Source organism: Armigeres subalbatus, chromosome 2 (assembly GCF_024139115.2).
Source record: "Armigeres subalbatus isolate Guangzhou_Male chromosome 2, GZ_Asu_2, whole genome shotgun sequence".
In the NCBI taxonomy this organism is placed as follows: Eukaryota; Metazoa; Arthropoda; class Insecta; order Diptera; family Culicidae; genus Armigeres; species Armigeres subalbatus.
Window position 1 is genome coordinate 355,806,453 of NC_085140.1, and position 26,423 is coordinate 355,832,875.

The following is a 26,423-nucleotide window of genomic DNA, read 5'->3' on the forward strand; positions in this document are numbered from 1 at the left end:
CTTTTGGATGATTAATGTAAGTTTGATTTTCCAGGGTGTGCTTCTGTCAGTTCCAGAGGGAACGGAGAGTCTCAACTCGATTCGAAGAATGTGGGCCCATGAAATTATTCGCGTGTATGGCGATAGGCTGGTCGACGATGGTGATCGCGAATGGCTGTTTAACGAGCTGTGTGCAGTAATTGAGAAGTATATGCATGAGGATCCTAAGGATCTGTTTGACAGATTTGTTGAGGGTGGTCAGTTGAAGGAACAACATCTACGTGGATTGATGTTCTGCGACTTTACAAATCCGAAGGCAGACACGAAACTGTACTTGGAGGTACAAGATATGGAAGATCTTGGTTTTGTGGTGGAATCATATATCGTTGAGTACAACAATATGTCTAAGAAGCCGATGACCCTTGTCCTGTTTCGATTTGCCATCGAACACTTGTCCAGAATATGTCGGATTATCAAGCAGCCACGAAGCCATGCGTTGTTGGTCGGAGTAGGGGGTTCTGGCCGACAGTCTTTGGCTAGAATTGCGTCACACATTTGTTCATACGAATTATACCAGGTAAGTGATTTTGACTGTTATCTAGAAGATATTCTATGCCTACAATTTGAGTTAAGGTGGAAATATCGAGACAATACGGAATGACAGAATGGCGCGAAGATATGAAAAATTTGCTGAAGAAAGTGGTTTCATCCGATCAACACATCTGCTTCCTTTTCACGGATACACAAATAAAGGAAGAGACGTTTTTAGAAGATATAAATAATTTACTAAATTCTGGTGAAATACCAAACCTTTTCACAAATGAGGAGAAATCTGAGATAATCGAAAAAATGAGACAGCTTGATCGTCAAAAAGAGAAATCTCAGCAAACTGATGGAAGTCCTGTTGCATTATTTAACCTCTTTGTAACGGTACGTTTCAAGAGGTCTTGCACAATAGCAGGTTCAACAAATTATCTCTTGCTTTCAGATTGTCAGAGATCAATTACATATGGTGATATCAATGTCTCCTATTGGGGATTCTTTCCGAAACCGTGTACGAAAATTCCCCTCAATTGTTAACTGCTGTACTATCGATTGGTTTCAACCATGGCCCAAGGATGCTTTGGTCGCCGTGGCTACCAAATTTCTGTCTACCGTCGAAATGCCCGAAAATGAGCGCAACGTGTGCATCGACATGTGCATGGAATTCCATACATCTACCCAGGAGCTGTCGGATGAATTCATGATTCGGTTGAACCGTCATAACTACGTGACCCCTACCTCTTATCTAGAACTAATCCATACCTTCAAGACGTTGTTGGACAAAAAGAGAACGTAATAACGTTTACTTGGTTATCGGTTTGTTCAGCAGGGTTCATCTTTCTATGATTGTCATTTCTAGGGACGTCCTAACCGGCAAGAATCGTTACTTGACAGGGCTTAAACAGCTGGAGATTGCAGCCCAACAGGTCGGGGTGATGCAGGAACAGCTGGAGGCTGTACAGCCGCAGTTGAAGATTGCTGCTGAGACAGTGGCCCAACAGATGGCCAAAGTTCAAGCAGACAGTGAGGCTGCGGCCGTACAGAAGGAACTAGTCAAGAAGGACGAAATTGTCGCGCAGGAAAAGGCTGCCGCTGCCAATGCGATCAAGGAGGATTGTGATGCCAAATTAGCAGATGCGATGCCAATTTTGAACACAGCTCTTGCGGCGCTGAACACTTTAACTGCGGCAGATATAACCATCGTCAAAACGATGAAAAGTCCACCAATAGGAGTAAAGATTGTCATGGAGGCAGTTTGTATCTTGAAGGACTTGAAGCCGGATCGTGTTCAGGCCCCGTCTGGAATGGGTATGGTGGAGGATTACTGGGGTCCAGCAAAGAAGCTTCTGGGTGATATGAAATTTTTGGAAGGACTGATGAACTTTGAGAAGGACGACATCCCTCCAAGAGTCATTCAGAAGCTGGAGGAACGAATTTTGAGCAATGAAAATTTCGATCCTGAAAAGGTTAAGACGGCTTCCACTGCTTGTGAAGGACTGTGCAAGTGGGTGATTGCGATCGTCAAATACGACAAAGTGGCCAAAGAGATAGCTCCTAAAAAAATTGAACAGAGAGAAGCCGAGGCAAAAAGCGATGCAGCGGTTGCATTATTGAATGAAAAGTTGGAGCAGCTGGCAATTGTGGAAGAGAGTTTGGCTGAATTGCAAAGAAAGCTGGATGAGCAGGTTCAACAGCATGCCAAGTTGCAAGCAAATGTGGAGTTGTGCATGAAAAAGTTGGAACGTGCAACTGAAATCATAACTGGTTTAGGAGGCGAAAAGGATCGATGGGAACAAGCCGCAGAAAACTTGGGTCATGTGTACGACAACTTGACAGGAGATGTCCTCATAGCGTCTGGTGTAGTTGCTTATCTAGGCCCATTCACGATACAGTTCCGGGCACAGCAGATCAAACGGTGGATAAGTAGTTGTATAACCAGGAAAATAGTCTGCTCGCAAGATTTTCAGCTGGCGAATGTTTTGGGTAATCCGGTAGATATACGAGCTTGGAATATATTTGGATTGCCAAGCGATCCGTTTTCCATTGAGAGTGCGATAATTATCCAGTAAGTTTAGAGTATGACTTGTTCAATTAGATTGATGAGATGAAACTTTCTATTTAACAGTAATGGTCGTCGTTGGCCGCTGATGATTGATCCACAAGGACAAGCAAACAAATGGGTTCGAAATATGGAGAAAGCCAATCGCATTTGTATCATTCGGTTTAATCAGCCAGATTATACGAGAGTATTGGAAAATGCAATTCAATTTGGGTTACCCGTACTACTCGAAAATGTCGGAGAAGAAATAGAGCCGCTGTTAGAACCCATCTTGCTAAAACAAATTTTCCGACAAGGTGGAACCATGTGTATCAAGTTGGGCGATTCCATTATTGAGTATAATGATTCTTTCAAGTAATGTTTTAATTGTATTTTTTCAACAGATAAATGATAAAGTGTTTTTTAGGTTTTATATAACTACAAAACTACGGAATCCACATTACTTACCGGAGATTGCTGTCAAGGTAACGCTGTTGAACTTCATGATAACCCAAACTGGCTTGCAAGATCAGGTGAGAGATGTAAACTTGATCATAGGAGATCAGATAAAACTTCACAACCTTTTTTCAGCTTCTATCGATTACGGTTGCCAGAGAACGTCCTGACCTGGAAACAGAGAAGAATGCCCTTATTGTGCAAGGCGCAGAGAATAAGCGCTTGCTGCAGGAAATAGAAGACAAAATCCTGCAAGTTCTCAGCTCTGAAGGAAATATTCTTGAAGACGAATCGGCTGTGTCGGTCCTAAGTTCTTCGAAGACGCTAGCCAATGAAATCAACGAAAAGCAGATAATTGCCGAAACGACTGAACGTCAGATCGATATAGCCCGGTTGCAGTACACGTCGATCGCCGCTCACTCGACGATTCTGTTCTTTACGATTGCAGACCTGGCAAACATCGATCCGATGTATCAGTACAGTCTAAATTGGTTCGTCAATTTGTTCACGGCAGCGATCGATAACACCGAAAAGGTTGACGAAGTCCCGGCCCGGTTGGAGGATCTTAGGACCTACTTCACCTACAGTCTGTATGAGAATATTTGCAGAAGTTTATTTGAGAAGGATAAGATTTTGTTTTCGCTACTGCTCACCACAAATCTGCAGTTCGAACGGGGCGAAATCGATCGGACAGAATTCATGTTCTTGCTAACCGGTGGTGTAGGTTTGGATAATCCAGACGCGAACCCAGCCGAATGGTTGCCTGGCAATTGCTGGGATGAAATCTGCCGGCTCACAGCATTTAATAGCTTCAAAGGCTTTAAAGAGCATGTCGTTGGTAATTTGAGACGTTGGAAGGCTTTGTTCGATGACGATACCCCAGAATGTGCTGAGCTTCCTGAGCCATGGAAGTCGAACTTAACCCCTTTCCAGAAACTGCTTGTTCTAAGATGCTTCCGATCGGATAAATTGGTTCCGGGAATAGAGCTTTATGTTGAAGGTTCATCTGTTGAATTATCTGTTTGCGTTTTAAAGCTAAACACATTTTTTCAGGTATCATGACAAGAAAATATGTAGAACCTCCGCCGTTTGACCTATCGGCATCATACGATGAGTCGAACTGTTGCGTGCCTTTGATATTTGTTTTGACGCCGGGAGCGGACCCAACAGCGACACTACTTCGTTTCGCTGACACTCAAGGTCTTGGTTCGAACCGGCTTTTCTCGCTTTCTCTTGGGCAAGGTCAAGGCCCCATCGCTACCAAAATGATCGATGAGGGTACCAAATTCGGTAACTGGGTACTACTTCAGAACTGCCACCTGGCACAAAGCTGGATGCCGACGTTGGAGAGAATTTGTGAGAGCTTTCAGCCCGACACAACCCATCCGGATTTCCGATTGTGGTTGACGTCCTACCCTACGGAGCATTTCCCGGTGGTTGTGTTGCAGAACGGTATCAAAATCACCAACGAACCACCAAAAGGGCTTCGAATGAACATAGTTCGGTCTTACATGAGTGATCCCATTTCTAACGTGGAGTGGTTCGAGGCGTGTAAGCAATCTGCGAATTTCAAGAAGCTTCTTTTCAGTTTGTGTTTCTTCCACGGAGTCGTTCAGGAAAGACGCCAATTTGGACCGATAGGATGGAACATATCATATGAGTTCAACGAAACTGACCTCAGTATCAGCCTGACGCAGTTGCGTATGTTTTTGGACGAATACGAAGAAGTACAGTACGTTGCTTTGCGATATTTGACGGGAGAGTGTAACTATGGTGGACGAGTCACGGATGATTGGGATCGGCGCTGTTTGAATACCACTTTGGCCAAATTCTACAGCGAGAAGGTCCTGGACGAGGACGGTTATATTTTGGACGAGCAAGGGCTGTACAAGATTCCGGAACTGAAGGAACACGAGGAATTTATGGCGTACATCAAGGAGCTGCCGGTGATTGCCAAGCCCGGTGTATTTGGTCTTCATGAAAATGCGGATATAATGAAGGATCAGAAGGAAACCGATTTGCTGTTGACGAACGCACTGAAGACACAGGTGAGTAGCGTTTACTGTTTGGGAAGGTATATTGTGCAGGTGTTTAATAATTTTGGATGAATTCTCGTGCCTACCAAGGATCGAACGGTAATGTATTTTATATTTAGAGGTTTTGTTTATCAATATTTATCTTTTATAAAAGATAAATATTGTGCTATAATACTATTTACTTATTAACAAGTTTACAATATCACGCACGCATCTAGGATCTCTACGAAATGAAGGTAAGATATCGAAGTCAGGTTAAGTACATGGTCGGAAGCATGTTTTTAAATCTTTTATAATCTTGCATGTTTTTAAACAATCTAATTCAAAGTTTTTCTATTTAAAAAATATCAATACAAATTCAGCTTCTTGTGGATCGTAAGGTTGGTAGAAAACAATCAATTTTCTCGGTACTATTGAACCAATGGAATGCGGTTCGACAAAATTTGCTTGTCGAAATTTCGTTATCTTTTATGTTACAATCATTTTCTAGTATTAACTATATTTTAACAGCATCTATTTGTGGAAAGATTTTACTTTTCATTTCACTGTTTATTTGAAAATCCAATTCTCAAGACCTGTAAGTGTATGTAGTTTATTCGAAGTTAAATTTAGAGCAATATGCCTTCTGGTACGTCATCACAGGTGCCTTACGAAAGACTGAAACACGTAAGGCTGAATACTCATAAGGCTGAACTCAAAAGGCAGTAATTTCGAAAGGCTGAAAGTATCAGAAAACTGAAATGTATCGAAAGGTTGAAATTAATGGTGCGAAATGAATGCCAACCATACGATGGAGTATAAGTTGAGTGGTAGAATAGTGAATAATGAATAATAAATAAAGAATAAAGAATAAATGATAAAGATAAACCCAGATTAATCCACCTAGCGGTGATGATACCTTTCTCGTTCATCGTATTCCACGTCGAATGGAACTTGCTCCGAGCAAATCGGTGAAAAATAAGTGGCCAGAAAATAAGTGAAATTTTTTTACGCGGTTTTCATGTAAAAAATGTATTTTGGCCATAACTTTGGAGTCCGAGTTGGCCAAATTTCAGTAGAAAACAATAGGATAGAATTCTTGAATGCAACTTGTTGCGAGCAAATCTGTTCTAGATAAGTGCATGAAAAATAAGTGACAATTTTTTAACGCGATTGTTCTATAAAAAATGTAAATAAGCCCGAGGATTTTTAGACGAATGCAACAGAATGCAAGCAAATCGGTTAAGGGTAAGTGCTCGAAAAATGAGTGACACTTTTGCTACAATTTGTTGGGATGGGTGCTTCTCTATTCAACATGGTCCAAGGAAATGAAGAAAGACAGAAGAAGGAAACAAGAAGAAAGAAAAAGGAAGAAATAAGAATTGAGGAACAAGGGAAAAGAAAGAAGGAAGAAGAAAAAAGGAAAAAAATAGAAATAATCCAAGGGGAAAGAAGAAGAAAAACTAAGGAGAAACAACTAAGGAAGAAGATAAAACGAAAGAGGAAGAAAGAAGAAAAAAGAAAGAAGTTAATAGAAGGAAGAAGGAAGAAAAAAAAAGGAAAATGAAAAAGTAAGTAGAAAGAAAGAAGGAAAAAGGAAGACGGATGAAGAATAAAGAATAAAAAATAGAAGTAATCTTGGCAAGAATCTAAAATCAAATGCAAGAGCTAAGTACAATAAATGAAATTTTGTTTCTGTCTATGCTACCTCCAAATTTTTTGTGCTTTACAGAATTCCATTTAAAAATTTAAAGATACCAGGAAGTCGCAAGAAGGTTTCGGTTTATTTCCGTTAGTGCCTCGATTAGCATCAAATGTAAATTCTTCCATACAAATCTGATTCTCACAATTTTTCAGCATTTTGTGTTTTTCAGCCTTATGTGAGATTTTTATTTTTGTAGCCTTTCGTGTTAAGCCTTATGTGTTTTCAGCCTTATGCGGAAGACCCGTGATCACTGTGATAGCATCATGAAAAACGATTCCAAAAATCGTAAACAAGGTTAGAAGCCTCGTAGTTAATAAATGTGTCGTTTGGTCGAAAATGTCGTTTGGCCGAAATGTTCGTTTGGCAGAAAGGGTCAATTTGCCGAACAGTATCATACGGCTGAAAATGTCGTTAGGTCGAAATGATAATACGGCCGGAAATGTGCTTAGGCCGAATGGGTCATACGACTGTAATTGGTCATATGGCCGAAAATGTCGTTGGACCGAACAATAGTGAACGTGAAAAAAGTGATTAATGACAATTGACAGGTGAGTAGAAAGACATGAGAAATAAGGAATGAGAAGATGACTCACTTCTCACATCTCACTACTCATTTCTCACTTTTTATTTGTCACTTCTCACTGTGAGAAGTAAAAAGTGTAAAATGAGGAGTGAGAAGTGAGACGTCTCTTTTCTCACAACTCACTCTTCATTTATTACTTCTCACTTCACACTGTGAAAAGTGAGAAGTGAGAAACAGCTTTTCCACTTCTCTATGAGAAAAGTGAAAAGTGGAAAATGACGAGTGAGAAATGAGCTGTCAGAAGTGAGACGTCACACTTTTCTTGTTTGTCCTTTTTCATATCTCAATTCGCATTTCTCACTTCACTATTCTTATTTTTCCCAGTGAGAAGTAAAAAATTAACAGTGAGACGTTTCACTTCGTACTTCTCACATCGCATTTTTCACTTATAAATCTTCCTGTCAATGACCTTTCGAGTCAAACGACATTTTCAGCCATATGACCTATTAGACCAAAAGACATTTTCGGCCAAATGGCCCTTTCTGTCAAGGGAGCATTTCGGCCCAATAATCTATTCGGCAGAACGACATTTTTGGCCAAATGACCCGTTCGGCCAAAAGGCATTTCAGCCATATGACCCATCTGTGCGTTTTGGTCAACCCACATTTTAAGCCTAATGGTTTGTTCTGTCTAGTTGCGTTCGATTCCAAAAGTCGATTTCACCCAGTCAACACAAAATCGTATATGATGCAACATAAGATGCTAAAGTGGAGGCGATATACGCAAATATTGTATGGAGAAGTACGTATATCGCCTCCACTTTTGCATCTTATGTGACATTATATACGATCCTGTGTTGACTAGGCAACCACCCTTACCATGGTCTTACATTGTAGCTGCGCGGATGACCACTAGCCTAACGGAGCAGAATCATGAAGCAGAGTTGATTCTTGTTGTTGCAACTTAGGGGAACATTTTTAATTAGCAGAATAAATGGCCGGCTGGTTCAAAATGTCCATCAAACAGCTTCATGCAATTCTATCTTTTGTGATTACGCCTTTCGTGTTTCCGGCTATTGTGTTGTTCCGTCTTTTGTGTTTCTGCCTTTTGTAGGACACGCCAAAACCAAAACTTCATCGCAAGTCAATGAGTTTGCACCTGTCTGCAGGGGTATGGTTTAGAAGAATCAGTTTACATAGGAAAAAAATAAACGGAAGGATTATACACTAATTACCTACCTAATGCTAAGTGTGGAGCACACTGCTTTGGTTGAACGCGAATTGAACTTCTAAGACCTTCACTTCAACATGTTCAAATTTTGCAAAGTCATTTGAATTCAAATGAGTTGATCAACGTACTTACCTTGCCTACATCTTCTACATTTTATCCCGGAATATTGTCTTCTTTTCTACTTTGTTGGTATTACATCTCTCACTGATGCATACCCGAGCAAAGCGGGAGAGAAAATCCATAACTTGTTTTGATGTTATGGAAACGCCGATTATGGCTACTCAATTTGATATCTTTTTGGTGGTTTTAACCAAGGAGCTAGACTTTACTAAGGTGACGCAGATCAGCGCTGCGTGCCACTAGTTCTCTCTTTTACTCTCCCTTCGATCTTATGCAACGCAAATAGTGACGTCACTATTTGCGTTGCATAAGAACAGCGGGAGAGTGAAAGAGATAACTAGTGGCACGCAGCGCTGATCTGCGCCAACTTAGTAAAGTCTAGCTCATTGGGTTTTAACTGTTAAAACAATTTAATGTATAGCAGAAAAATATTACTGTGCCATCAAATCGAAAACTATTCCTGCTGTCAATGATAGCAGATCAAAAACTAAGTTTCATATTGGTTTCCAATAACAAAATAAGTACACAGTTTGATATCATTCAATTTAGAAATCTATAAATATGTAATCAATCATGATGATTGATATGCAATCAATCATCATGATTTGTTTTCAAATCATGATTTCAATTTGATGTCAAAATCAAAATATGTTTTCTATAAATGTTCTCATTATGTTTTCAGACTTGCACGGGTATTCATTGAGTAAACCTCAAAATGACCTGATTTGTGGAATACTTTCATTTAAAAAGCATGGTAGATTAGTATGGGAATGATCAAAATGGATGATTGTGATTGTGTTACATATAGTTTTGGTATTTTGGTATTATAAAACAATTCTTGCGTTACCCTTTCGTACAAAAAGACCATTCACTCAACCAATGGATGTCAGATTTTCTTACAATTCTGTATGAAACCTACCTTATACAAATAAATGTAATGTCTTATACATGTATTATAAGAAAAGCTTGCTAACTTATAAGGTCTGCGAAATTTGTATATATACTCCCTGGTTGGGTGTATGTAAATTTCAATCACCCAATTTTTATGTGTTTCGCTAAGCTGTATCTTATGCCAACTAACGCAATTTTTCCTGTTTTGATGACTTTGCCCTACTATAGACAACGTCAACGGGATCCTTCCGGGAAACACCAGCGGAAATAGTTATCCGTGTGTCAACAGATATTCTACGGCGCCTACCGAAGGAATTCGATCGTGATGCCACACTGGAAAAGTATCCAACCAGTTATCATCAGGTAACGTACTTTGACTACTAATTAAAAAAAAACAACTATCACTTCTTATCATCATGCAGAGCATGAACACCGTTCTAGTGCAGGAGATGGTGCGTTTCAATCAATTGCTCATCTGCATTCGTAGCAGCTTGACCACCGCCAGTAAGGCGATGCAAGGGCTGGTGGCCATGTCGCCGGACATTGAAGAAGTGGTCGCGTCGGTACTGGTTGGACGTATTCCAGCACTGTGGGCTAAGCGATCCTATCCCAGCTTGAAACCCTTAGGGAGCTACATTATGGATTTCATTTCGAGATTGCAATTTTTGCAACGATGGTTTGATGACGGACCACCCGTAGACTTTTGGATTTCGGGATTCTTTTTCACGCAAGCATTCCTGACGGGAGCTCAGCAGAACTTTGCCCGGAAGTACGTAATCCCTATTGATTTGTTGACATTTGATAATACTGTGCTCACGGAGTCAGAGTTTGAGGAGCCACCGGCAGATGGGGTTTACGTATATGGGTTGTTCCTGGAAGGCGCTCGATGGGACAAGAAAAAGGGTTACTTGCAGGAGTCTTTCCCTAGAGTTCTGTACGACACAATGCCTCATGTAAGCTTTCCCTTGTTAGATTTAGTATTCAACAATGAAAATGAACTTTAATTTCACAGCTTTGGATGTTACCTTTGAAGAAGGATGATCTTGTTTTACGCCATAGCTACGATTGCCCCGTGTACAAGACTGCTGAGCGACGCGGCATACTTTCGACAACTGGACACAGTACCAACTTCGTAGTTGCTCTTAATTTAGACTGCGATCCATCGACTGAACCCGAACACTGGATACGACGAGGAACGGCACTATTGTGTCAATTAAGTCATTGATCGGAATTCCCTACAGTTTCTTTTTGAGTATATATTTCTTGATGTGGCGGTATAGGTCACGACTTAAAACGAAATTGTGTACATTTATTTCATAAAAAATAAAATTTAACATTTATAATCCAAAATATTATCCGTGCTCTCTGTCTCTAGAATAATTTATTCTGTTTCTTCAGCTCGACCTGCTTCCACTTGGGCAGTTCTTCAAAGTCGTGATAAGGCATTTTGAACACGGTCACGAAGTCGTCATGCGTGAGATGGATCTCTTTCCGGGTTGGGTTGATACTTGCCGGTAGGTTCGCGGGGTCTCCTCGAAGCATATCGAGTGGATATTTTTGGTAACGATCGAAGTCATCTCCGCTGGCACTGTCACTGTGTACGGAGCCTCGCGGCACCGGTACCGGAGCTCCCGGTGTTTCCAACTCGGCGCGAATCTTGTCGAAAGGGATGTAATTCTGAAAGAGGTTATGAATAATTATTACGAGTTGTTTTTTTTTTGTTGGGCAAAATATGTTGGAATGTTTTTTGGCATAGTCTGAGTAGGAAGCCCCTGAGAACATTTATTAAATCGAACCGGGTATCAAACACAGCCTCCTTCAGCATAGCTCTATTTTGTAGCCAGGCATCTTACCGCTGCGCTACAGCAGGCCTCAGTCTACCAGCATAACACATTTTTATTGGCTTTGAGTATGTATTTTATAAAATTTATATAAAGCATATTAACGTTAGAGCCTTACCTCATAATACTTCTTGTCCCAGTGATCGAAAAATCCGATAAAGGTGATAGGCTCTTCTCCCTGCCGGATGACCGCTATTGGCATATTGGCATCCCTCTGCACGGGATGTGTTGTGATGAGATATTTTGCCAAATCCCAGCTCTGTGACCGATCATCATTGCTCACCAAATCCCCAATCCATACGTACACAATATTGCCAGCATCTAGTAAGTAAATATTCTCCGGCCGCAGATCCTTCTGCGAAAATCCGAAAATCTTGTTCATAACGTACTTTTCTTGCTCCAAAGAACACATGTACAGCCCGATTCGTTGCTTCTCCCAAGTCAAAGCAACATTCATCGTCGGCGTCACTATGTTTCCATGCGTCTTCTTCAACTGCTTCAAAAACTTCTCTCCTACCGAATTGAAAAATTCGTCCGTTTCGTTAGACTCCATCACAAGATTATACTCTCCGAGAATGGAGGCTATTGATTTAGCCATTTCTCTAGAGTCACCAGTGGAGTACTGACCGCACCATATCCATATCTCATTATCAGGCGCTTTCAAAATATAACAGTCTTCCGGATAGTACAGAGTTTTACTTGAAACTTGCACTGCCTTACAGGTATAACTAGAATTACCTACCACCTTCAACACGAAACTACTTGGGTACTTCCGTACATTCATAATTCCTTCCCCACCCGTGCTCTTCGAGTTGAAAATGATCAGCCCTCCTTTGAAGATCTGTAGAAAATGTGGCGGCTCCATACCCTCACTGATCCGGACTTGAACGACATTCTTCTTCAAATGGTTGCACATTTCCGTCAGGAAAGCCTCGCCCGTTTGTCGGTATTCCATCGAAGCGCTGGATCCAGTCCACAAGTAGACTACATTTTTGATTGAATTCGCCAACGTGCTTATGTTGTTCTCTGAGGTACACGATACCTGATAATGCACAATGTAACAGTTGAACGAATAGAACGTCTTGGCGTACTTTTTGGGGATTTCTTTCACGTCATCAACTCCTATTTGGTAGACGGTAGCATCACCAGTCCCATCGTCCATCAATTGTATTTGCGCAGCGAGCTTTGGTCGCTGGATGAGCGTAAGGGCATCAAACTTCTCCGAAACACCTTTGATTGAGTTTCCATTCACATCTGAACTGATCCAGCTGGGGAATAGACTCGTGAACTCCGCTGGCTCCAGACCGTCAATGACTCGCGCCACCGGAGTTGATGCTGGGTATCCTTTCTGTAAATTAAACAATCCACCAATTAAACTTATCAAATTCCCAGCTTTGGATCACTCACCTTAATGACATAACCACGCACATGGCGCATGGCTTCGGCACGATTCTGCTTGTGAGAGCTTCGTCCAATCCAGATCCAAACCCCATTGCAGAAGTAGTCAACGATGTAAATATTGTCCCGTCCGTACAAGTCTGCCTGTTCTAGGGCTCCTGTTTTTACCAGTTCTACTCGAAATACGCCATTAACCGTATCGCACTGATAAAGTTTCAGCACAATATCCGCGTTCGACGGAGTCAATGCCAATGGCTGGACGAAGCGCTGCGACAGACTAAGGAAACCGTTCCAAATTGCTTTTCGCTGCGAACTCATCGATTGTTCGTATCCGTCGTCTATAATGGCCATTTCAGGTATGTGAAATGCATCCGTCAGCTTGGTACCAATTTTCAAACCGAATATTCTTTCACTGGAACTGGTCGACCGACCCACCCAAACGAACAGGATGGCGGATGTTTGCATAATCATGACATGACCGCAGTTAAAGTGCTGCCACGTGATTGCTTTCTGCTGTATGCATTGCGGCGTTGTTTTCCCTTTGATTTGATACAGTCTTGGAAAGTGTGGATAAGACGAAGGATCTGTTCCGGCCTGGATCCTAAAAAATACAATAACCTCAGAAAACAAAGTTTCAAGCAATGATAATAACTAACTAACAAAATTCCATCATCTTTGAAATACGAAAGAAACCGAATTCCTTCATGACCTTGACTTTCCCGGTACTGGGTAGTTTTGTGATCCAGATGAAGATCTAGCTCGATAATTTTATACGCTGCGGATTTGGAACGATCCGAAGAGATGTTGGCCCCCAACCAGAAGTGAATGTACCGTTCGATTACTGCTCCGGAAGTTTTGATTTCGCGAGACTGGAAATACGAGACGTATCACATGTATTTAACCTTCGATAATAAAAGCTCACAACTTGAACTCACAATCGTATTTTTATCCGAGATCGTACCCGCCAGCGAAGCCGAATAGATTATGTACGTGTTTTCATCGTAGAACGTGCCATACTGTTCTCTGGGAATGGCCTCCACGTGGTCGTTCTGTATCCGCCAAACATGGAACCCGATGGCCTTGGGGCTGATTTTGCGGAACGCGGTGTCGATTTTTATGTCCTCATATATGGGCCTTTTCTGGTCCTGTTGGACAAAAGAGGAAATTTGACACAGGTAAGTAATTTTGGTACTGGTGATACGATTCATTATGGTATAGTGATGGTCACGTTGTATGGGGACATGACTGATGAATAAAATATGAGACTCGTTCCGTTTGACGAATTTGAATAAATGGCATTGCACACGGTTCAGTGAATACAAAAAATCAGTTGCTGATTGTCGAATTTTGGAAAGAATATCACTTACATTAAATGTAATGACAACTCATTGATTTTAACCCTTAAATGCGCAATGTTGTTTTAAAACAACAAACCGAAAATACGTTTAATGTTAATGATTTCAATGGTTATTTACGTTAAAAATAATTTCGCCTATTTCTAAAAAAAATCGCCTTGCGCCTTTAAGGGTTAATTTCAAATTTTGTATTAGTTCTGCAATTATTATCAATACAATATTGTTATCTTTGAGAAAATTAAATATGATTACATTTAGATCTATGCTGCTTAGTATTTATAAGGCATTTCCATAGTTTACAACATCAAGGTGTTTGAGCCATGTGAATGCAAAGATATTTGCATATGATGTTGTTATAGCACGATGATACTCGGTGAGATCTATCCTTGTACCCTTATTATCTTTCAGTTGAATAAACTATGACATTGTGTCGTTTTAATGTCTTTTCATAAACCTGTTGTAGAACAGTCATAATTATCTCTCTTAACAAATTATCTCTTGTTAGTTTCATCAATACTAGCAGTATTTATTCCCGTCATCGGGAATGATAACACACAGACATTGGCAGCGGATTGTACTGTTTAAAGTAAGATTTTTATTCAAGATTTACCGTGATATACAACGAACTATTTTTAATTTTCCTTGGACGACCTAGGCCATCCTAGTTAATTGGAATATTTAACCGTGTTCATTACATCTTATAGAAGGTGAGAAAAACACCGCAAGGTAGCTCTGGGATATTATGCGTTAACAATACTATTCTTGAGTTCGGGAATAAGATCTACAGATGCTTGAAAGCTTTTTCGACGTAGGACTTACGTCTTTCTTTACTATACTGGGTGTCATTTAGATTTTTGCAAATCAAGAGCTTTGCGCTGGAAGGAAAGATTTCGAACGTTGCTAGCGCCTATATCTTTCGATGGATTTTTAAGATTTATATATCAATCGACTCGGACACTCTCCAGCAATTTTCCAATTTCAATTAAACTTAATATTATAAACGATAAGCTATTGAAATTTTCAATTCTTGTCAAAGCCAGTAGATATTTCATATTTAACCAATCCCGTGCATTCCTGACACGGACATCAGAAAGCAGTGAGTCACGGGCCTTCGGGTCCATCGCAAGATTTTCTTTGTGTATAAAAGAAGCAGTGCCTGTCGTGTGCGAGTCATTACAGTTTGTGACAGCAGCGCGTACTGACGTGCTTTTTGCTCTCGCATTTTTTTCTCGTTCGTTCGTTGTGTTTTCGAACCTACACAACATGCAGTCGCCAGCGGGAGAGCTGCCGGTGGGTCTGCGAATATGCATGAAAGAAGAGGAAACATGTTTTGTCAATCTGCTTGATGATCGGATGCAGTGGTGTCTGACGCTACGAGGGCAGCGGTGATGGATGAAGAATAATAATATTAGCCCAGAGAGATTTAGTCTGCTCATCATGGGAAAGTGATTGGTTTCATAATCCACATCATTCCGGGATGGGAACGAGTCACTGCATATGACTGACCATATGTTAAGTTGTGGTTGGTACTAAGCGACAAGTACATCAAAACAGGAATAAGAATAAGAATAAATAAATTACAGCAACCGTTCGCTAACGGGGCTAAAACACCAGCCCAGTTACCGAACGCCGCTTTTAACTGGGCTGACGAGGGAATTCGCGATGCATTGTTGTGATAGTGTTTTACATGAAGTTTAAAGAATATAACATTCAGAATCCTCGTCACCGAGTCTTTGTTGTTGTTTTTGACGGATAATTGCTTTTAACTGGGCTTTGGCCCAGTTAGCGAACGCCCAGTTAAAAAACAGACCAGTTAAAAGGCGCCCAGTTAGCGAACTGTTGCTGTACCTACATTTGCTTGAGTAAATAAGGGTTTAATAGTTAGAAACAAACCAGTTCTAATTATGCATTTTTTAATGGTTTTATCTCCAGAAGTTTTGAAAAAAAAAACAAATCGCTAATAATTCACAGTATGAAAGTTGTCGTTTCCAATATCAATACCTATAATCAAATCTCATAAATTCTAAAGTTTAATGTAAATACGTTACGTTCATACAAGTCCTACGTCTACTCGCGGTTATGTTTAAAACATTACCCATTCTTCTTCTTCTTCTTATTGGCATTACATCCCCACACTGGGACAGAGCCGCCTCGCAGCTTAGTGTTCATTAAGCACTTCCACAGTTATTAACTGCGAGGTTTCTAAGCCAGGTCACCATTTTTGCATTCGTATATCATGAGGCTAGCACGATGATACTTTTATGCCCAGGGAAGTCGAGACAATTTCCAATCCGAAAATTGCCTAGACCGGCACCGGGAATCGAACCCAGCCACCCTCAGCATGGTCTTGCTTTGTAGCCGCGCGTCTTACCGCACGGCTAAGGAGGGCCCATCCTACTCTCCTACTCTCTAGATAGGCGTGATAACCCCTACACAACAAGACCACTTAAAGGTCACGTTTGCGGAAAAGCCATCAGAATCCGAGTACCAACCTCCACCGCGGTTAGCTCTCTTTTTTGCAAATTGAATATCGTTCGGATGCTTGATTTGTCCAATCTCCACATGTGCTTTACTGTTGTATATCCACAGTCAAGCGAGTGCACATTGTTTATTAAACGAGAGGATCGCACTCCATGCCCCCCAGTAACGGGCTGGGCGGGATGGTATAGAATGCGAATACAATCGCACTCTGCTGTGCCAAAGGCTTGCTTGGCTAAATCATTTGATGAGTTTGATTGCCTTACGTAAGCGGTGGAGGTTGGTACTCGAATTCTGATGGCTTTTCCGCAAACGTGACCTTAAGTGGTCTTGTTGTGTAGGGGTTATCACGCCTATTTAGAGAGTAGGAGGTTGAGGGTTCGAGTCCCTCCAAGACACGTGGATTCTTTTTCGCAAATTTCATATCAATTTGTCCATTTCGAAACATATGCTGTGCATATGCGCAGCCAAGATATTTAACAAAAAAATGGCTTTCGTACGGCCGAGTTGCCGAATAATATGCAATTAATTGTTATTACCCATTACTTTTTTTTGATACTCAAAGCTTCGATATTCATTCATTTATATGCATTACATCTCCTTAGAAGTTTATAGATGACTAAAATAAAAACTCCCACTAACGTGTAGTATTCCCCAAGCTTGTTGACCATGAATTTTTACCTTTGGAGGTGGATAGCGAAACGCTTGGTCAAATTATCCTTCTCGATGCTTTCAGATGATTCTTCTTACGGAGCGATGTGTCCAAAACTCGAATTTCAATATCACTTTCAATTTGTGATTCATCGGAAGCAACAAATTTTCAACAAACATCGATTGCAGGGTAAAACAAACCAATACCTTCTTGAGCCTTTGAGTAGTAATACTTAGAAAGTGGATAACTTATTTTCGATACAGTCCTTATAATCTAGCCCTCGTTTCCCAGATTGGCCCAATAGATGGGGAGAAGAGCCCGCCCGTTATCCACGAGATGTTAACAATAGGAAGTTGCAGATTACACTCTTCCTATCTGATCGACTACCTGTGTACAAAAAATTAAATCGACCGTTAAAAAGGTGAACGACTGAACATGTGACTGACGCCTGTTTCTCTGAGGCCAAGATATTGAACAAAAAATGATTTTTGTACGACCGAGTTGCCGAACAATATGCAATTAAGTATTTAATATTGCTTCTCAATTGTACGATGATGTCAATCGATTACAGATAAAAATGGCTTTTTTTTTATAGATTGATCTCACTCCTGTGTAAAATGCGTCCATTACGAGCTTTTTGAAATTTTGCCACTGATGGGAAAACTAGCGCAAATTCAGAACATTTTTAAATCGCTGCATTTTACTACTTAAACAATGTGTACAAAAGTTTAAATGAACTCTATCACTTACAGTACCTAAATATGGCATTCATAGGGGAAGTGGTTCGGTTGTGTGAACAAAAATGTGAGACACACTATTTGGTACTTAGCATTATCCAATTTGCTCGCAAAAATATCAAAATTGACATAAATTGAAGAAAAAAGTAAAATCTATCCCCCTAAAGTGCAAATTCGACCTCTCTTATATGTTTTTCTTTTTTTAAATGCGCGAGAAAGGCTGCACCAAAACTAGGTGGATTAATTTGGTTTTTTCCAGTTTTTTAGACTTATTTAGATATTCAATCAATTATATTTATTTATTTATATAATAATAAAATAATATCTCATATAAAAATGAAATTTATTCTCATTTTTTTATTTTGGCGTGTCAAGCAATTGTATACTGGCAACTGTATATTGGGGGCAGCAGGGACTATGTCCAAGGGCTTGACGATCCCTCCCCAGGCCATCTGCTAGTTGTGGCGCCTGCCTAGGATGTGGTGGGGTTTGACAGTGGGCCCTGTTAAACCTCTATAAAAAGCTGCATGAATCCGCAAGTAGGCTCCGCCAAAGCGACCGTGTGCCGCTCAAAACGCACAAGCCTAAGTCCTGGTGTTAGGTGGGACGCTAAACAGCCCTGACACGACGGCCCTCCGACGAGACAGGAGGTTTGCGCAGGCCCAATAAGCCGCCTTTAAAAACAACCATTACGAACGACATAGAAGATAATACGACCTGATACAATCGCCAACGACCTAGGCGAGGAATAAAGGATTACGATTGGAAGCTTAGAACATGGAACTGCAAGTCGCTAGGCTTCGCGGGTTGCGACAGGATAATACGATGAATCACATCCCCGTAACTTCGATGTCGTAGCGCTGCAGGAAATCTGCTGGACAGGACAGAAAGTGTGGAAAAGCGGGCATCGAGCGGGTACCTTCTACCAAAGCTGTGGCACCACCAACGAGCTGCGAATTGGCTTCATAGTGCTGGGAAAGATGCGCCAACGCGTGATTGGGTGGCAGCCAATCAACGCAAGGATGTGCAAACTGAGGATAAAATGCCGTTTCTTCAATTATAGCATCATCAACGTGCACTGCCCACACGAAGGGAGATCCGACGACGAGAAAGAAGCGTTTTATGCGCAGCTGGAGCAGACATACGATGGATGCCCAGTGCGGGACGTCAAAATCGTCATCGGTGACATGAACGCTCAGGTAGAAAGGGAGGAAATGTATAGACCGGTCATCGGACCGGATAGTCTGCATACCGTATCGAACAACAACGGCCAACGATGCATAAACTTTGCAGCCTCCCGCGGAATGGTAGTCCGAAGCACTTTCTTCCCCGCAAGAATATCCACAAGGCCACATGGAAATCACCTAATCAAGTAACGGAAAACCAAATCGACTACGTTCTAATCGACGGTACCGACATCACGAACGTACGCATTTACCGCAGTGCGAATATTGAATCCGACCACTACCTCGTTGCAGTATGTCTGCGCTCAAAACTCTCGACGGTGATCAACACGCGTCGGAGTCGTCCACCGCGGCTTAACATTGGTCGGCTACAAGACGGTAGACTAGCCCAAGACTACGCGCAGCAGCTGGAAGTGGCACTTCCAACGGAAAAGCAGCTAGGCGCAGCATCTCTTGAAGATGGCTGGAGAGATATTCGATCCGCCATTGTAAGCACCGCAACCGCTGCACTAGGTACGGTGGCTTCGGATCATAGAAACGACTGGTATGACGGCGAATGTTAGCAGTTAGTTGAGGAGAAGAATGCAGCATGGGCGAGATTGCTGCAACACCGCATGAGGGCGAACGAGGCACGATACAAACGGGCGCGGAATAGACAAAACTCGATTTTCCGGAGGAAAAAGCGCCACCAGGAAGATCAAGAGCGTGAAGAGACTGTACCGCGCTAATAACGTACGAAGTTCTAAGAGAAGTTGAACCCTTCACGTAAGGGCCACGTGCCACATCCCGATATGTGGACATAAGGACATAAACGGGAACCTTCTTACAAACGAGCGTGAGGTGGTCCAAAGGTGGCGGCAGCACTACGAAGAGCACCTGAATGGCGATATGGCAGACAACGGTGGCGGTATGGTAATGAACCAAGGAGCACGCGCGCAGGACATGCGACTTCCGGCTCCGAATCTCCAGGAAATCCAGGAGGAGACGAACGGCCAGCTGAAAAACAACAAAGTCCCTGGAGTTTACCAACTACCAGGAGGGCTGTTTAAACACGGTGGTGAGGCACTGGCTAGAGCGCTGCACTGGGTGATTACCAAGGTTTGGGAGGATGATGTTCTGCCGCAGGAGTGGATGGAAGGTGTCGTCGATAAGCTGGATTGTAAAAACTACCGCGCAATCACATTGCTGAACGGCGCCTACAAGGTTCTCTCCCAAATTTTATGCCGCCGACTAACACCAATTGCAAGAGGGATTTATGGCTCTACCACAGACCAGGTGTTCACCGTACGTCAGGTAACGCAGAAATGCCGCGAATAGAACGTGCCCACACATCATCTATTTATCGACTTCAAAGCCGCACATGATACAATCGATTGGGACCAGCTATGGCAGCTAATGCACGAAAACGGATTTCCGGATAAACTGACATCAATATCATGGCACGTAACTTTGAGAGGATAGAGGAAGCATACATCAGACTGAAAAGCGAAGCTAACCGGATTGGACTAGTCCTCATTCCTATCAACATGATAGGAAGAGGCTCAAGAGAGGACAATGTAAGCCACCCACCACGAGTTTCTATCGGTGGTGACAAAATCGAGGTGGTTGAATAATTCGCGTACTTGGGCTTACTGGTAACCGTCGATAACGATACCAGCAGAGAAATTCGGAGACGCATCATGGCAGGAAATCGTACGTACTTTGGACTCCGCAAAACGCTCCGATCGAATAGAGTTCGCCGCCGTACCAAACTGACTATCCACAAAACGCTTATTAGACCGGTAGTTCTCTACGGACACGAGACCTGGACGATGCTCGTGGAGGACCAACGCGCACTGGGAGTTTTCGAAAGGAAAGTGCTGCGTACCATCTATGGTGGGGTGCAGATGGCGGACGGTACGTGGAGGAGGCGAATGAACCACGAGTTGTATCAGCTCTTGGGAGAACCATCCATCGTTCACACCGCGAAAATCGGAGGGCGAAGACTGCGGTGGGCCGGGCACGTAGCCAGAATGTCGGACAGTAATCCGGTGAAAATGGTTCTTGACAACGATCCGACGGGAACAAGAAGGCGAAGTGCACAGCGGGCAAGGTGGATCGATCAGGTGGAGGACAATTTGCGGACCCTCCGCAGACTACGTGGATGGCGAAGTGCAGCCATGAACCGAGCTGAATGGAGAAGTCTTTTATGTGCAGCACAGGCCACTCCGACCTTAGTCTGATGATAAATAAATAAAAAATATTTGTTAAACATGCAGCAAAACAGTTGATCAAATTCATAATTCATTTAAAGTTTTTAGTTTCATGTTCTCACTGTATCCCTGCTTAATCAAAAGGTTACGATGCAGCTGGTTGAAACAGAATATTACGGTAAGATTGCCGTTTAAGAGAGGTATGCAATAGCCAATCGAGAATACTTACCGTTTCCTTATGTTCCATCCTAATGGAATTTATAGGAAAATATCTACTTCGCCCTATAGCAAACTCGAAAGTTAACATCAAATTAGTTGCTCTAAAGAATCTTCATCTCTAATCTTACTTAGAATCAGTTGACAGGCAGTATTTTTTTAATTTTTTTTTTGCATTTCCGGTAGTATGGCATCACTGGAAAAAGCACTTCTAGGCCTTATCGATCACTTCGGCACACCACTCATACAAAACAATGTGGCATCACCATTCATATAAATTTTGATTTCTAACTAATGAAGATTCCATTGTATAACCCTTGGTTATAGTTCAGGAAATAAGAAAAGCAAATTTTTTCCTACCAGTTTTCACCAACAACGTTAAAACAGACGCAGAAATAAATCTATCTACACTTTGATCTTAGCCTTTAGGCCGAGAAGCGATAAATAAATCTATCTTATTTACATATCACGATAGTTCCATCCTATAGAAACCAATGCAATCTAACAAAAGTTATGAGCGGTTTCCCTTAGACACCAAGTTCAGTTCACTGCGCAGGAGGATTGTTTGCGTAGGAGTTTAATTCGTTTTTATGTATGCATAGCATATACCTACCATGGAAAACCTATCTCCTTCATTGGAGCGGAAATAATGGTCTGCATTGCACTTTTACTGCGTCTTTTCAGTTTTCTCACAAATAAATAACTAGCAGGGAAATTGTTTGAAACCATTAAATCTAAGGCGCACAATCGTAAAAGCTCTATGCCTTTCTTTTACACCAAGTTGTAACAAAAGGCTATAAAACACCACTGCAATAATAAAAATTTAATCAACAGACCGATAGGTCGATTGCTGAAATTTCGCTGCGATCCTTTTAGAAAATGAGTTTAATGGAAGCAACATTTTTATACTAACAAATATTTATTAAAACATACTGTACATAAAAACTGTTAATATAAACGCCAGGTAGTCGATTTATTAAGTACGTTATGTTTGTCGTATTTTATGGTTGGCCGTTGGACAAAGCTTCCTTTAAAGGTTCCCCCAAACACACGCGACGCGATTCTATCGCTTGGCGACAGCGATTCTGTAGCAACACAACGACAGAATCGCGGCGACTAGTTGTCGCCGTCGCGGCGATGTAATCGCTTAGGTCTGGGGGAGACTTAAATCAAACCATTACGGAGCATCCATAAATTACGTAACGCTCAGAGAAAGAGGGGGTTGCCCAAAGTGAGCCGATCCATACAAAACAGGCGACCAAGAAACCACAGTTAACCATAGTAAGTTTTTCCATTTCTTGACCTTCGATCAATATGTTCTCCACCTTTTATCAATCTATTTATAACTTATGTAAACACGTTTGCTTGAGCTCACACTTGTTCTACTTGTCAAGAAACTAATCAATATGATCTAAAACTAATATAAGATAAGGATCAATAAGAAAATAAAATATAATTACACAAAAGTTGAGTAAAAACATACTGGAGCATCGAACTCAGAAGCTCAAGGTTCGCTGGCCTAAACACTAGCATTTGTACCAATTAAGATCCGCTATGATATGACAAATATGTAAATCACAGGTAACTTTGCCTCCATTCCGTAGGATATCTATTCACTGCGTCGAGCTTCGCGACCATCTTTTATCTAGGGGAACTGTTCCATTTTCCATCTCACTGAACATATATTCATCTCATCGCGAAACAAAGAAATACGGCACCAATTTCGTCGCTTCTTTTTGCTAACATGCGTGCTTACTGATGAAAAAAATCACAAAAATAATAAACAAACCAAATACCTTTTCATTGCTTTGTTTTTCGTGAGACCAATATCGGAGCTATGAGATGAAGTCCAGGAGCAGTAACCCTATTCAGAGAGGGTCATTCTCTGGAAAACATCCATTTCGTTATCCATGGTAACGAAATGGGCTCATTCAAGCAAAAGGCACATGGTTTGGGACATACCTAACTAAACCAGAGACAAGCAAATTATGTTCTCGTCCTGACAACGGATTTGTAGCGATTGTACGACAATTCCCCGAAAACCAATTCCCCTAATGCAATTTTCCCGAATGCAATTTCCCCGAATAACAATTCCCCGAATGTAACATTTCCCCGAATGTAACAAATCCCCGAATGTAACAATTCCCCGAATGTAACATTTCCCCGAATGCTCCTCCCATCTTTTTGAGTGCGGCACAAAGCGATGGGTGTCTAGTAAGCCATGCGAGCAAAGGCGTATGATTGCAGTTCGGCCTATGATGCTTCAGAATGGGAAGCTTTTTCGGCTTCTTGTGCATAGTAAATACACTATGAACTTGCTACACAAGACATTCATGCAACTGGCAGGCTAGGAAAACCTTTGAATAACTGAGGAAATGATAATAGAACACTAAGTTGAAAAACAGCCCAAGTTGCAATACTTCTCTGAATGAACGCATTGGGTCGGTATAAGGCAAAGTGAGGAGATAATGCTTCCTTTAAAAGAAAAAAATTGGGGTTGTATACAGGACACGACCGCTCGACGTAAACTACGTAAAATCAAATATAGTAGGGGAGAACGGTCCAAAATGCACCCCAGGGGCAAAATGGCCTCACTCATAAAATCACTCATATAATCTGTTTTAGTACATTTATGAACGAATATTACCATTACAGTTCATAATTAGTTATTCATCATTGAGTTCCATTGGAAAAATTTGGCAAAATCCCTTAATATTCACTCAAATTTAACAATTTGCTACTTTTTCGACACATCCGTAAGATTGAAGCTCAATCCATTAAGAAAAAAACAACAACCATGTGTTCACCATCATTTTACATGCAATTGAGTCGTTTTAAGCCACCATTCGGGAATTTTGCCCCAGGCCTATTTTTAAAACATTTTTTAAATGCGTTAGAAAGTCATGAAAACCTTATTGTTTTGAATAGGAGATCATTGGGTCGTATGAATAAAAAGTAGTAAGTTCAACTTTACTACATTTTCAGTAGTAAACGTCACTTGTGGAACATGTTCGTATGAATAAAAGAGACTTTACTACACTACACATTTCGAACATACTACAAACAACTGATTCGGTATGAATAAAACAAGAGTTTACTACTGATTTTTTGTAGTCTGCTCAAGACGTTGCTACTCTTGTTTCAAATGCAGATTATTCATCAGAATCGGAGCGAATCGGCTTTGTTCTTGAAAATAGAAATCCAATTGGGGGAAAACAAACAAAACAGACATGTCTTTTGTTGATTAGTCGCAAAAAATGATGAAATCATCATCGTCATCATGGGGTCTATTTTGTTTTGACGTTTCTCCGTGTAGTAAATGGTAGTAATAGTAATAGTAAAGGCTAAGTTCGAATGTAGCATATGCCATAAGTTCGAAAATGTTTTTATTCATATCAAACATGTAGTTTTCTCTGTGGACTTTATTTTTGAGTAGATACTACAAGCGTTGAGTTTTGCTACTTTTTATTCATACGACCCATTGTGAAATGTAGCTGGATTTGTAAATTTTACACCTATACGTTGAAATGGTTAGGTATTTTTGTTTTTATTGGCGAAAACATCGAAAAAGCTTAAGGGGTGCATTTTGGACCGTTCTCCCCTACACTGAACCAACTATTCCGCTCTATATAGACGAGAAGGAACTATCCATCGACACTACTACCCAGCTTAAGCAGTATCTTCCACTCTGTGAGAGAGTAGGGACCCCACTGTCTAGCAGCTGAGCCACCCCATTCATATTCCCAGTTCAACAATTAATAATACCCTAAAAGTAGGCAATTACCAAGGATTGGAACGCGCTGCATAGAGAATGCATGATGCATGAAAAAACTGAAATTTTCAATAGTTTAGCGTTGATACTCAAAAGTTTCAATAGTACTGGCAAATTGGTGGAGAGTTTGCGAATCGATTGACATATAAATCTTCAAAATCCATTGAAAGATAACGGACCTATTAATGTTACAAATCTTACATGATTTCGTGACGGTCCACAATTTTGAAATTTTCATTTTACACCCTGTATCCAGGGGGGGAGTAAGCCTGTCATCCACGAACAAAACAAGCCTACCTAAGATGTATTATCCGGGCCTCGCCGCTTGGGAAAGGCGGGCCACCCCGCTTGACAAGTGTAACATTTTTCGAACTGGAATCTTGTAGGATATTGGTTAACCTACACTACTGCTGACTAACAAAAAATCTGTGGGATTGTTTATTTACATTTACTTCATACTACATGCAGAGGAGGCGCGATGCATCGCATATTACCCCCCTGCCTGTATCCGAGTTTTCCCCTTAGACGTAGTTTACGTCAAAAGTTTGCTTGGTATGATGAACGCATCCTCGGTTCAAAGCAATGGGAATGTCTTCTTAAAAAGAACGCGTCTATCCGGTATAAGACGACGGTAGGAGATAATGCCTTCTTCAGATGATCGCATCGCCCGGTATTAGGGGAAAAGAAGTGATAATGCTTTCCTCAAATGAACACATTTGCCCGGTATAAGGTAAAGAGGATAGAATAGTCCCTTCTTTAAATGAAGTCGTTTGTTTAGAATAAAGTGAAAGAATTGCATTGTTTCTTTAAATGATCGCGTCTGCCCGGTGTAATGCAAATGGAGGAGATTATGCCTTCTTTAAATAAACTCGTCTATCTGTTATAAGACGTCTCGAAAGAGAATGTCTATCCGCAATAAGGTAAGAAGAGTAGGTAATTCGTTTGCTAAAGAAGCGCGCTTACCAGGTATAATAAAGGATTGATATGGAGCAGTTATATGCTTCAAAACTGCTGCTATAGGGTAAAAGAGGTATTTTGGACCACCAGTTCGACGGCTCATATTTTGGACCACTGAGTGCAAATTCCTCTTGGTGGTCC

The 26,423-nt window shown here is 41.3% G+C and overlaps 2 protein-coding genes across 7 annotated transcripts in view; one reads left to right on the forward strand and one right to left on the reverse strand.

Annotated features, from left to right (window-relative positions):
- LOC134212947 (dynein axonemal heavy chain 7) overlaps positions 1–10,843 on the forward strand; it is a 28,575-nt gene extending 17,732 nt beyond the window's left edge. For 2 of the 3 annotated variants that reach the window (XM_062691324.1, XM_062691325.1), the window contains 11 exons: positions 35–556; positions 613–909; positions 968–1,314; positions 1,382–2,587; positions 2,648–2,935; positions 2,988–3,093; positions 3,152–4,016; positions 4,070–5,064; positions 9,729–9,863; positions 9,923–10,453; positions 10,513–10,843. In XM_062691324.1, coding sequence (XP_062547308.1) covers positions 35–556; positions 613–909; positions 968–1,314; positions 1,382–2,587; positions 2,648–2,935; positions 2,988–3,093; positions 3,152–4,016; positions 4,070–5,064; positions 9,729–9,863; positions 9,923–10,453; positions 10,513–10,725 — 5,505 coding nt within the window. In that variant the 3' untranslated portion in view covers positions 10,726–10,843. Of the gene's footprint in view, positions 1–34; positions 557–612; positions 910–967; positions 1,315–1,381; positions 2,588–2,647; positions 2,936–2,987; positions 3,094–3,151; positions 4,017–4,069; positions 5,065–5,142; positions 5,152–5,270; positions 5,289–5,414; positions 5,433–9,728; positions 9,864–9,922; positions 10,454–10,512 lie in introns of all 3 variants that reach the window. The other variant, XM_062691326.1, reaches the window with a different exon arrangement.
- LOC134212948 (villin-like protein quail) overlaps positions 10,789–26,423 on the reverse strand; it is a 55,283-nt gene continuing 39,648 nt past the window's right edge. For all 4 annotated transcript variants that reach the window (XM_062691331.1, XM_062691329.1, XM_062691330.1 and 1 more), the window contains 5 exons: positions 13,675–13,884; positions 13,400–13,608; positions 12,749–13,340; positions 11,460–12,689; positions 10,789–11,177 (listed from right to left, as the gene is read on the reverse strand). In XM_062691331.1, coding sequence (XP_062547315.1) covers positions 10,872–11,177; positions 11,460–12,689; positions 12,749–13,340; positions 13,400–13,608; positions 13,675–13,884 — 2,547 coding nt within the window. In that variant the 3' untranslated portion in view covers positions 10,789–10,871. The remainder of the gene's footprint in view (positions 11,178–11,459; positions 12,690–12,748; positions 13,341–13,399; positions 13,609–13,674; positions 13,885–26,423) is intronic.